This window comes from Nerophis ophidion, linkage group LG29 (assembly GCF_033978795.1).
Source record: "Nerophis ophidion isolate RoL-2023_Sa linkage group LG29, RoL_Noph_v1.0, whole genome shotgun sequence".
Taxonomy (NCBI): Eukaryota; Metazoa; Chordata; class Actinopteri; order Syngnathiformes; family Syngnathidae; genus Nerophis; species Nerophis ophidion.
Window position 1 is genome coordinate 26,721,076 of NC_084639.1, and position 14,028 is coordinate 26,735,103.

Genomic DNA, 14,028 nt, shown 5'->3' on the forward strand with positions numbered 1-14,028 from the left:
GCAATACCAGATTACCTTTGCTTGCTTTTGATGCTGTTGAAGGGAATGCATTTTTGATTGAATCACCATTCAAGCTAAAAAAAAAAAACGTATACCGTAAATTCCGGACTATAAGCTGCTACTTTTTTCCGACATTTTGAACTCTGCAGCTTATAAAAATGTAGGAGTAATTTATAGAGTTTTCTTTACTGATAGATATAATGCAAATACTGGAAAAAAGACCAAGCAAGCAAAGACACTACAAAGGTGTGTTATTGTTTGTGCTATGGCGCCATCTTTTGGACGAGTTCGCTCACTGCAGGTGCTGCAGGGTCCTTCCATTTATGGATAATGTTTTCTTTTTTTTTTTTAAGTGCTATTCAGTCTTCGAGCTGTCCATGGCGTTTCTACTCGCATGGATTCTTCATTCATCACTTCACGCAACGTTTTTAAGTTTTACAATACAACTAAAACAATTCTTATGAACTAAACGGTCCCATGTGTGATGTCTGTAGGAGTGTTTCCATACATATCTGTATGTGCTATCATAAAGTCATCAAGCTAGCATTGTTAGCATTAGTTAATATGCTAACACGTTTACGGGCGTGTGTGTCAGTATTAACTTTCAAAGGCATTCTTTTTGTTGGTTGTTCACAAATTCCTCAGTAAATTCACCAAAACGTCAGCGACGAGCTTCCACAGCTAGTGGGTCCATGACAATGACTTCTGTTTTGTTTGATCAGCCGTTTTACTGCCATGTTACAACAATTAAGGTATGTAAATAAACATTTCCAGCGCATTTATGTGTAAATAACTCATTTCAAAATGTATATATCTTCAAAGACATGCACCTGGGGATAGGTTGATTGGCGACACTAAAAAAAAAAAAAAATTGGCCCTAGTGTGTGAATGTGAGTGTGAATGTTGTCTGTCTATCTGTGTTGGCCCTGCGATGAGGTGGCGACTTGTCCAGGGTGTGCCCCGCCTTCCGCCCGATTGTAGCTGAGATAGGCGCCAGCGCCCCCCGCGACCCCGAAAGGGAATAAGCGGTAGAAAATGGATGGATGGATGGATATATCTTCAGTTTATAATGCGGTGCAGCAAATATGTGGATTTTTTTTTTTCTTGGGTGCGGCTCATATATCGGTGCGCTTGATTGTTCAGAAAGTACGATGTATAAAAATAAAGACATTCTGGATAATTGAGGAGCCTTTTGTTTGCTTTTGTGCCTCACGTTGGGGCAATTCAGAAGTGCAGTTGTCTGTGACTTTATAATATTTGCCTGTAATTATTTGATTTTTTTTTTTGGTGGGAGGAAAAAAAATTTTGATTTGTATTATATAATATTTTTTGTTAACTGTGTGTCAAGAAAATTCAATAAAAAATGTTTACAAGTAAATAGATACCAAAAAATCAATAAAAAAAAATCCAATAATAGCACTATAAATAGCCAATAAAAAGATAAATGGAAAAAAATCCAATAATAATAGTAGGGTAACACTTTAGTATGGGGAACATATTCTAAGTAACAAAGACTTAAGAGTTATTTGGACTCGAGGGGAACATATAAGGTTTCAAGTAAGGGTTACTGATAAGCAATAATTCTGAGGTTATTGAGAGAAGACTCTTAGTTAATGGCTCACTGGTTGTATAATAAGGCCATGCAGAATAAGGCATTAATAAGTACTTAATAATAACTAATTAAGAGCCAATATGTTACTAATTTGCATGTTAATAAGAAACTAATTAATGGTGAATATGTTCCCCATACTAAAGGGTAACCAATAGTAGTAATAGTACTGTAAAAAGTCAAATATATATGCATATGGCTTTTTTTATTTTACCATTTACTGTAGTAATAATAATAATAATAATAATAATAGATGTCTCGACAGTGTCTTTGTGAAGGAAGAATTCATGTACTGGATGTTCTTCCAGGTGTGCCTATTGTTGTGTCCATAACCTGATGCAATGCATTGTAAACAGGCCACCCTGCCGCCGTGACATTTGCATGAGCAATTGCTCTTGGCGGCGATTTCGGGACGCGTAGCAGGACAACTCTGCACAAATCTTGATGCAACTTCCCCGCCATGTTTATGTTCCAGGTGGCCGCTGATGGACGAGTGCGTTCACTTACATGCCGTCCTGTCGCGTGAGCGTGGAGCCGAACTCCGGGTAGTGCGGGAAAGACACGTTGACTCCAATCAGCGGCGTTCCGTCCCCGGTGAGGACCTGACCCCGGATGACTGACGCCAGACTGGATGGGGGAGAAAACAGAACAAGAGCTTGAATAAACAAACGGGGTGTCTAGAAGTGATGAGCCAAGTGCCAAACTGCCTCTCAAAAGGTCACCTTTTAGACATCCTCAGCCAACAAACATCACCAAAATATTAGTTTTTCTTACAAAACTTAACTCCTCTAAACTTAAAACATTTTTCTTGAATAAACCTCACATTTATTTCATTTAACTGAATAAATAATTTTAACTATAGAATACATTCTTTTTTTACATGAAAAGTTACTTTTAACATTTTTCCCTCAAATCTAAACAGCATATTTTGAGCAATGTTAGTAATGTCTTGTAAAAATGACTATTTTTATTTTTTCATACTATTTTGTTTGTTTCTGTTAAAATAATACGTTTTTTTATTCTCCTAAAATTATAACATTTTGATTACAATATTAACATTTCATTTGGACTATTTCCTAGGAACATTGAAATACAATACTATGACTTTATCATTTATATAATCTATGTTTTATTATGTGTTGCTATATGTTTATTGTAATATTAGACTTTTTCATTAGCATTTTAGACCAGTTAATATTTGTGCTCTGATTTTGTAATATCAACACTTCATTCTCCTATTTTTTTTTATTTACTTAATACAATATTTTCACAGTAATTTTGTACATTGGGATTTTTTCCTCATAATTCCTAAACATTTTTTCTCACAACAAACAACTGGTTTGTGTAATTATATCACATTATTTTTGTAAAAATTAAAATATATATTTTTTCATAACAGTAATCTCAAATAATTATTTAATCATAATATGACTTAATTCCCAATTGTCCAAATTTTACTACCAGCGTTAACTTAATTGCCGTACAATTATTTTTGTATTCTAATATTACACATTTTCTGTCATACATTTTAAATGTTTACTTATTGTTAAATGATTTAATGTTTTTGTCCTATTTAGAGTTGTACTGTATTGCGGTACTTTGGTAAAGTACCGCGATACTAATGAATCATAGTCGGTACTATACCGCCTCTAAAAAGTAGCGGTCTCTCAGCCCGCGTCGTTGTCACGTGGTGCCATTGCTGGTTTACGAGCAGAGGAGCATATTCGGCATCGCACAATCACAGAGTACATACAAGCAGACACAGTGTGAAGACAGAACAAGGAGAACGGATGCATGTTGGCTTAAAAAGTAAAGATAAAGGAAAGTTATTTACACTGAAACACCCTCAGGAAGAGTTGCTTTAAGACATGGCTCGCTCGTTAGTGGCTAAAGTTTATCCGTGTTGTAGCTACTTCTAAATCACTAATCCTCATCTCCATTACAAAAAATAAAGTAAGTTTCTTACAAGTAGCATTATCACTGCAGGACATGGAAAAGCTAAACATGCTTCACTACACAACGTAGCTCACCGGCGTCACGACGTAAACAAACACCATTGGTGGATCTACACCTGACATCCACTGTAACGATACCAAGTAGAGGAGTGTATCTAGTTGATACTATTATGATTACGTCAATATTTTTTAGCATCAAAAAAATAATTGTTCCCTTTTTAAAAATATATATGTTTATAAACTCAGAAAATATGTCCTTAGACACATGAATAATTTAAATATGACCAATGTATGATACTGTAACTACTTGGTATCGGATCGATACCTAAATGTGTGGTATCATCCAAAACTAATGTGAAGTATCAAAGAAGAGAAGAAAGAGTGATTATTACATTTTAACAAAAGTGTAGATAGAACATGTTAAAAGAGAAAGTAAGCAGATATTAACCGTAAATGAACAAGTAGATTAATAATTCATTTTCTACCACTTGTCCTTAATAATGTGTACAAAATAATAGGTGTATAAATGACACAATATGTTACTGCATATGTCAGCAGACTAATTAGGAGTCTTTGTTTACTTACTACTAAAAGACAAGTTGTCTAGTATGTGCACTATTTTATTTAAGGACTAATTTGCTATAATAAATATATGTTTCATGTACTGTAAGATTGTTTGTTAAAATAAAGACAATGATGACATTTTTGAGTGTTCCCAAAAGTATTGAAAATTACCAAATAGTATTGAAATACATTTTATATATATATATATATATATATATATATATATATATATATATATATATATATATATATATATATATATATCTATATATATATATATATATATATATATAGATATAGATATATATATATATATATATATATATATATATATATATATAGATATATATATATATATATATATATATATAAATAATGGCTTAATCAGGCTAGAATGAAGGTTTTATAATGGCCTTCCCAAAGTCCTGACTTAAATGTGTGGACAATGCTGAAGAAACAAGTCAATGTTAGAAAACCAACACATTTAGCTGAACTGTGCCAATTGTGTCAATAGGAATGGTCAACAATTCAAGCAGAAGCTTGTGGATGGCTACTAAAAGAGTCTTATTGCAGTGAAACTTGCCAAGGGACATGTAAGCAAATATTAACATTGCTGTATGTATACTTTGGACCCAGCACATTTTCAGTACAGCCATAATAAATTCATAAAAGAAGCAAACTTCATGAATGTTTTTTGTGAGCAACAAGTATGTGCTCCAATCACTACATCACAAAAAGTTGTAGAAATGATTGGAAAGTCAAGACAGCCATGACATGATGTTCTTTACAAGTGTACGTAAACTTCTGACCGCGACTGTACATGCCGAATGCATTTGCCTACAAATAGAACTCTCCCCACATTATGACGCCAGTCTCGTATAATTTCAGTTTCAACTCGGGTGATGTTGTTTCTTTCACCCGGAGTGAGCCTACTACTGATTGCTAGGATCCTATTAAAAAAATAGAAATAAAAAAAAATCCATACTTTTTTTTCCCTTCCATTTCCATGGATGCAGTCGCTCCATTTGCTGTGTCAAGGATGTTTTTGGAGGAGCTTGTCTAACAAGAAGCAGCGTGACTAACTCATTCGCCCTGCAGGCAGGCTGATTTACTTCTGCCGCAGCTTTCACGGCCAGAAAATGATTTTCGGGGGGGTGGGGGGGGGGTTTAATAACTGACAAGACGCGGGAGGTTCCTGCATGAATAAAATCTATCAAAGATGACCGGGGGGGCCTTCAGGTGGACGTCGGCGCACGCCGGCCTGGCCTGACCTCACCTCCTGGAAAGAGGAAGTGGTGTTTGTTTAAGGCCGGGCGGTGTGGCGTTTAATTTATTCCCCGCCCTCTCGAGCGTGGAGAGGAATTTGAGAGGAGCTCCATGGGCATCCATCAGGGGAGGCGGCAGGAGGAGGGGGAGAGACATGTTATCTCTGGGTCATTACGTACCGGAGACAGGGATGATCAACCCAGCTCCAGCCCCTCCTTTGCATTCCTCTGTTTTTGTTTTTATTTTAAGGCAACCGGGCCACTTAAGAGCTCCGGCTCCTCGTTTCCACGTCCCTCCATTTATCTTTGGCGCCGGAGACAAATGATACAAGTCCAAACAAAGTCTAGTCAGCTGCTGAAGTGCAAAACAAATGCATTGAGACACATCATACACCGCGGCACGGGTTGGGAGAGTGGCAGTGCTAGCGACCGGAGGGTTCCTGGTTCGATCCCCACCTACTCCGAACCGCATCACGTCCGTTGTGTCCTTGATCGAGAAACTTTACCCTTGCTCCTGATTTTGGTTAGGGCCCTGCAGGGCAGCTCCAAGCCATCAGTGTGTGAGAACGGGTGAATGGGACAATGAAGAAGGAGGATTAGCTCCAAATTGTTCAGGACAAGCTAAAATCATCAGCCCGGAGGTTGGGTCTTGGGTGCAGTCGGGTGTTCCAACAGGACAATGACCCCCAACACAGGTCAAAAGTGGTAAAGGAATGGCAAAATCAGGCTAGGATGAAGGGTTTATAAAGGTAGGAAAGCGCTATACAAGTATAACCCATTTACCATTGCACGGAAAAAAAAAATACACATTCGTCACTTTTTGGGTCTTTTTTATGCATTGAAATCAGAAAGGACGCGGAATTCCAGAAGACCACCCGTTCTTGTATTCATTTATTTTTTCACTGACTGTCTTTCCGTCGGTGTTTTGTTTACCGTATTTCCCTGACTATAAGGGTTGCGCTTACCCACCTCGAAGCTTTTGAATGATAGAAAGGGGTGTCAGATGGATGTTAGAATAATTATGTTTAAGTTATCACACAAATGTTATGCTTAGAGGCCGTCGCTATAGTTATTATCAATTGTGCTGAAGTTGTGCAATCTTGGTTTGCAGTCGTCTTGTATCAGTGTTTGTGTCCCGAACATCGAGTACTGTGACGCAGACAGCACATTTGTATTTCTGAATAATCATATATTGTGTCTAACTGGGGCTGCCTTCAGAAGCAGCCTCAGTGATGTAACTAGGAACCTCCCGAATAAATAAAGGAGTACTGTGCCTTAGAGCATGGTGGGAGATTGTAACTGAGTGTGCAGCCCCAAACGTCTCTCCTAATTGAGCCAAATTGAACTCTGCATGATTCCTTGCTTCTAGTCTGTTTAATAAATGTCATCAGTGTTTGAACCTGATGGAAGATGACATTGGGATATAATTAAGATAATGAAGGATGAAGTGATTAAGAGATGTTTTGTATATCTATGCTTAGAATAGGTCGTGCAACTAATCATGTCCTCTAATTCCAGTTGGAACTGGGACCAAGTTCAAGCAGAGGCACGATAACTCTAGTTGCCCACAATCTTGCTACTTTTGACATGCCGTCTTAGCCGAGGTCTGAAAGACAACACCCGGTATAAAGTCGGATTCCAGACTTCCACAGAACGTTCCTTCAAAAAGGTCTTATCTTAAACGCTTAGATCAGGGGTAGGGAACCTATGGCTCTAGAGCCAGATGTGGGTCTTTCGATGACTGCATCTGGCTCTCGGATAAATCTGAGGTGACAGTGCTTAACACTAAGTAATGAATAATTCCACTTGTAATCAAAGTGTTAAAAATAGCGATCAAAATAGAAAACATGCTCATGCATTTGAATCCATCCGTCCTTTTTCTACCGCACTTGTTCAAGAAGTTGCATTAAGGGTAAGAAGTGATTTATTTATTGTGGGTTAGTTTAGGGCTTGCCGTCCTGGGGGTTCTTCAGACCACCAAGCACCGACATGAGAGCCTGTTTCAGGGTTACAATATATATATTTTTTTCCAATAAGTCGCCCAGTTGGTTTCCAGCAATTGTCTTTTTCTTTCGTTCTCGCTCGTGCTCTGGCTCCAGCTCCAACCCCATCTCTACTCCTGGCTGCTGCTTATAACAGAGTGACAGGGTATGAGATAACAAGGCCCAGGTGGGCCATCTACGCAATTTTCGCTGATTTTGAGGCTGGTCCTGGCAACACGCTGCTTCGCTGCAGGACCGCAGGCCACGCCCCCCACAGTTAGCTTCAGAATAACAATGTTATTACAAAGAATAAGAGACCTGTTATACTCTATGTTGGTCTTACTTAAAAATGCACACGTGTTCAGTGCTAAAAAATATTGTATGGCTCTTACGGAAATACATTTTAAAATATTTGGATTCTTGGCTCTCGCAGCCAAAAAGGTTCCCGACCCCTGGCTTAGAGAATAGTGGGACCCCCGAAATTTACTGTAGGATCCAATTTTTATGACTTGATGGGGTCGCCGGGATTGAAAATTCCTAGCGCCAACACTGACGGTGTATTAAACGTGTACAGTATACCCCTGCACTGATGAATTAAAAAAGGTATTGTTATATAGTCTTTGAAAAATACGAGTACTTGTTTTCCTTCACGGCTCTTTAACACATAGCTAGCCAGCGGCTAACGTCCCCCCGTGGTTTTTTAGCTACTTCTAAATCACTAATCCTCGCCTCCATGGCGACAAATAAAGTTTCTTACAAGTATTATTATCACTGCAGGACGAGGAATAGCTAAACATGCTTCACAACACACCGCAGGAGGTGACAATAGCTCACCGCTGAATGCGAGGTAGCGCTCCTGATTGTAAACATGGGAGGATCTACAAAACCCAAAGCCAGTTGTCACATTGTGTAAATGGTAAATAAAAAGAGAATACAATGATTTGCAAATCCTTTTCAACTTATATTCAATTGAATAGACTGCAAAGACAAGTTATTTCATGTTTGAATTGGGAACGTTTTTTTTTTTTTAATGCAAATAATCATTAACTTACAATTAAATGGCAGCAACACATTGCAAAAAAATTGTCACAGGGGCATTTTTACCAGTGTGTTACATGACCTTTCCTTTTAACAACACTCAGTAAAAGTTTGGGAACTGAGAAGACACATTTTTGAAGTGGAATTCTTTCCCATTCTTGCTTGATGTACAGCTTAAGTTGTTCAACAGTCCGGGGTCTCTGTTGTGCTATTTTACCCTTCATAATGCACCACACATTTTCAATGGGAGACAGGTCTGGACTACAAGCAGGCCCGTCTAGTACCCGCACTTTTTTACTATGAAGCTGTTGTAACACGTGGCTTGGCATTGTCTTGCTGAAATAAGCAGGGGCGTCCATGATAACGTTGCTTGGATGGCATTACATGTTGCCCCAAAACCTGTATGTACCTTTCAGCATTAATGGTGCCTTCACAGATGTGTAAGTTACCCATGCCTTGGCCACTAATACACCCCCATACCATCACACATGCTGACTTTTACACTGTGCGCCTAGAACAATCCGGATGGTTCTTTTACTCTTTGTTCCGGAGGACCTGACGTTCACAGTTTCCAAAAAACAATTTGAAATGTGAACTCGTCAGACCACAGAACACTTTTCCACTTTGCATCAGTCCATCTTAGATGATCTCGGGCCCCCCTTTGCATAGTAGAGTTTTAACTTGCACTTACAGATGTAGCGACAGACTGTAGTTACTGACAGTGGTTTTCTGTAGTGTTCCTGAGCCCATGTGGTGATATCCTTTACACACTGAAGTTGCTTTTTGATGCAGTACCGCCTGAGAGATGGAAGGTGTGTAATATCATGGCTTACGTGCAGTGCTTTCTCCAGATTCTCTGAACCATTTGATGATATTACAGAGCATAGATGGTGAAGTCCCTAAAATACTTGTGATAGCTGGTTGAAAAATGTTCTTAATCTGTTCCGAAAAAGCAACATGTTTTTCTTCTAAAATGTAGTTGGTGTGACATATAAACCGGTGCGCTCTATAGTACGACACATACGGTGATTTAGACCAAATATGTAGAATACGCTTTTAAAAAAACTGCATTCCAAGATCTTCCGCTCTCACTAGATCAGTTCGCAGCAGAGTGTGAAGCGACTGGGATGAGAATCAGCACCTCCAAGTCCGAGTCTATGATCCTCGCCCTAGAAAGAGTTGAGTGAAATCTCCGGGTTGGGGAGGAGACCCTGCCCTATGTGGAGGAGTTCCGTTGTGGTGAAGAAGAAGCTGAGCCGGAAGGCAAAGCTCTCAATTTACCGGTCGATCTACGTTCCCATCCTCACCTATGGTCATAATCTTTGGGTTATGACCGAAAGGACAAGATCACGGGTACAAGCGGCCAAAATGAGTTTCCTCCGCCGTGTGGCGGGTCTCTCCCTTAGAGATAGGGTGAGAAGCTCTGCCATCCGGGAGGAACTCAAAGTAAAGCCTCTGCTCCTCCACATGGAGGAGCCAGATGAGGTGGTTCGGGCATCTGGTCAGGATGCCACCTGAAGCCGTCCCTAGGGAGGTGTTTAGGGCACGTCCGACCGGTAGGAGACCCGGGACACGTTGGGAAGACTATGTCGCCTGGCTGGCCTGGGAACTCCTCGGGATCCCCCAGGAAGAGCTGGACGAAGAGGTTGGGGAAGTTTGGGCTTCTCTGCTTAGGCTGCTGCCCCCGTGACCCCACCTCAGATAAGATGTATGGCATTTAGCGAAGCAACAATACTTGTGGGGCGGTATAGCTTGGTTGGTATAGTGGCCATGCCAGCATTTTGAGGGTTCCAGGTTCGATTCCCGCTTCCGCCATTCTAGTCACTGCCGTTGTGTCCTTGGGCAAGGCACTTTACCCACCGACTCCCAGTGCCACCCACACTGCTTTAAATGTAACTTAGATACTGGGTTTCACTGTGTAAAAGTTCTTTGAGTCACTAGAGAAAAGTGCTATATAAATATATTTCACACTTGAAGTGCAATAGAGGGAGAGATGATTTTTGCCGACTTCCTGTTAATCCGAACATGGGTTTTGGGGCTTTTTTGTGCGTCCTGGAATGACGGAAGTCTCCATCAAATTTGTGAAAGATCGGTAAAACTGCTGGCATGTAAAAAAAACAAAACAAAAAAAAACATTACATGTAACATTTGTTGATTTGCCTCTGGCCATAGTCACAAGTAAACATGGTTATCTTATGCTTATGTCCACATTAGTCCGACGTGTGTAATATAATATGAGCAAACTAATACCCAGAAGACCCCCCCCCCTTTTCAAATTAATAAATACACCCGTGCACTGGTAAGGAAAGATACACTGACATTTAATCAACTTAGTCAAATATGTGCTGAACTTCCAACATGCCGCATGTTGTATTTTGCCTGAAGCAAAAAAATAAAATAAATAAAAAAAATCTAATGAATATTTTGAACACGAGCACTAATGCCGCTGCTAGACACCAAAGTGACAGTAAGCTGAAGACAATGAGGATAAGGATTAGCTGGGATCCGCCTGCGGGGGTTATTGCCTTATTCTATATTTCCAGCAAAGCATGCTATTTACATAAGGATTACTCAAAACGATCGCGGGGAATATTCTCCCAGCCGCGTGCTCGCAGTGGGAAACCATTTCCCTCTCCATCTGCCTTGAAGCAAACGTGTGATTCGGAGCAGATGTGGGAATCTGGGGTGTTGGAAAGTATCTACAGTACCTCACTTTGTGCACTAATAGCTTATATACTTGGCTTCCTTTGTATCAAACATTCTAATGACAGTATTTGCCAGGAATACACACTCTGGATTGATGTCTTTCCACAAGAAAATACATCGGTTCTACTCATTAAGGCTGTTGTAATTGCTAGCAGGCTAAAATTACTTTTTTTATTATTTCATTAATAAAATTACTTATTGATTGATTGATGTATTTTTATTTCAAATATGCAAAAAAAAACCCCAAAAAAACAAGAGCAAGCATGATCCAATACAGTGCTATAGCCTTAACGGCTATTATAACAAAATGAAAACAATGGAGAATAAAAAAAAAACAAAAAAAAAACAAATGAGCATTCGACTTTTTTTTTTTTTTTTTTTTTTTAACATATTTGAAAAGGAGTGAGAAGTATATACTTATTTAATCCCACCCCTTTTCTTTAAATCATAAATTACTCTGAGCTCGAACTTCCTTGTTCACTCTATGTACAAACTTAATGAACTTGTATACAAATAAATGATAAATATATACATACATGAGCACACTACACACATACATAGCCACACCGTTACCACAAGTGCTCATGGAAATAGTATCATGAAAAAAAAAAAAACAGCAGTACCAGTGCCTCAATGGGCAGCCCCTAACTCTTTTGTAACACAAGAAACCCAATATCAAAGCCCTTCTTCATGTCTGTACCTCTGGAATACCATGTACCTAAACTTCTTTTTAAGATTACTCTGAGCAGCAGGTATGAAACACAGTATATCAGGGTAAAAGGTAACGACAGGCTAACATAACGACGCTAACATGCTAAACAATCAAATATTAATTTTTAAAAATGTCAATAACTTAGATAAGGGTGTCCAAACTAGCGCCCACAAGCCAGGTGTAGACCGCCAAAGTCTTACATTTGACCACAGAACTTTCCTCCAGAAGGTCAGATGAAACAAAAAAGGAGTTGTTTGGCCACAATACCCAGCAATATGTTTGGAGGAGAAAAGGTGAGGCCTTTAATCCCAGGAACACCACTCCTACTGTCAAGCATGGTGGTGGTAGTATTATGCTCTGGGCCTGTTTTGCTGCCAATGGAACTGCTGCTTTACAGAGAGTAAATGGGACAATGAAAAAGGACGATGACCTCCAAATTGTTCAGGACAAGCTAAAATAATCAGCCTGGAGGTTGGGTCTTGGGCGCAGTTGGGTCTTCCAACAGGACAATGACCCCAAACACACCTCAAAAGTAGTAAAGAAATGGCTAAATCAGGCTAGAATGAAGGTTTTGGAATGGCCTTCTCAAAGTCCTGACTTTAATGTGTGGACAATGCTGAAGAAACAAGTCCATGTCAGAAAAGCAACACATTTAGCTAAGCTGCAGTAATTTTGTGGTGAAAAATGTAAGCAGAAGTTTGTGGATGGCTACCAAAAGCGCTTTATTGCAGTGAAACTTGCCAAGGGACATGTAAGCAAATATTAACATTGCTGTATGCACGGAATATCATTCCACTGCTATGCCGATGACACTCAACTCTACTTAAAAACAAACCCAAACCCCTCTGCAGCCCTGCCATCTTCCACACTTACCAACTGCCTGGAGGAGATAAAGGCGTGGATGAAACACAATTTTCTTCAACTAAACAGCTCCAAAACTGAAGCCATTGTGGTCGGCACCCCACATCAGACTCAGTCGTCCACCATCACCAGCATCACCTTCTCCGCCCACGACATTCACCTCTCACCCTCAGTCACTAATCTGGGTGTTAAAATGGACCCTCACCTGACCTTTGAAGCTCAAATCAAACAACTGTGCAAGACATGCTTCTACCACCTCAGGAACATTGCAAAACTCCGCCCTTCACTCAGTCTCTCTGATGCCGAGAGGCTCGTCCACGCCTTTGTCTCCTCCAGCCTCGACTACTGCATCGCACTTCTTGTCAGGATCCCAATCAACAACATCCAGAAGCTGCAGTACATACAGAATAGTACGCGAGGATCCTGATGAGAGGGCGGAAACATGACCACATCACACCAACTCTCAAATCCCTTCACTGGCTTCCTGTTCCATTCAGGATTGAATTCAAAATCTCACTTCTAACCCACCAGTGCCTCCATGGAAATGCCCCCCTCTACCTCAAGGAACTGCTCACCCCCAATTCCTCCACACCATACAGGCTAACCTCCTCCAACCTCCACGGACAACGCTTCGAACAACGGGAGACCGGGCTTTCTGCTCCGCTGCTCCCAGTCTGTGGAACGCCCTCCCTGACCACCTGAGGGCACCTCAGACTGTGGATGCTTTTAAAAAAGGCTTAAAAACCCATCTTTTTAAAAAAGCGTTTCTATAGACATGCATGCTGGTTGTAGCTTTATGGCTGTTTCTAGTTTTATATTTTATTTATTTTTATTATTACTATTTTTTTTACACTGTGGCACTTTGAGGTTGTTTGCTCAAAGTAAAGTGTTTTTTACAAATAAAATATATTATTATTATTACTTTCGACCCTCACATTTTCAGTAGAGCCATAATAAATTCATAAAAGAAGCAAACTTCATGAATGTTTTTGGTGAGCAACAAGTATGTGCTCCAATCACTACATCACAACAAAATAAGAGTTGTAGAAATGATTGGAAACCCGAGACAGCCATGACATCATGTTCTTTACAAGTGTATGTAAACTTTTGACAACAAATTGCTAATGTCAGCAAGTAAAACAAAAAAGGAGAATTACTTGAAAATAAACGCAAAAGGCAGGCAAACATGGTCATATAACCACGCTAACAAGAATATACCAAAGTCATACCAAAGACTATAAAAATGAGAGCCATTACCTCCCTGCTTGGCACTCAGCATCAAGGTTTGGAATTGGGGGTTAAATCACCAAAAGCAATTCCAAGGCGCGGCCACCGC

At 39.8% G+C, this 14,028-nt stretch overlaps 1 protein-coding gene across 1 annotated transcript in view; it reads right to left on the reverse strand.

Annotated features, from left to right (window-relative positions):
- The window catches only part of si:dkey-237h12.3 (teneurin-3), a 627,006-nt gene that overhangs the window by 144,018 nt on the left and 468,960 nt on the right, over positions 1-14,028 (reverse strand). Inside the window, exon 18 of the mRNA XM_061892022.1 lies at positions 2,117-2,236. Within this exon, the coding sequence (XP_061748006.1) occupies positions 2,117-2,236 (120 nt within the window). The remainder of the gene's footprint in view (positions 1-2,116; positions 2,237-14,028) is intronic.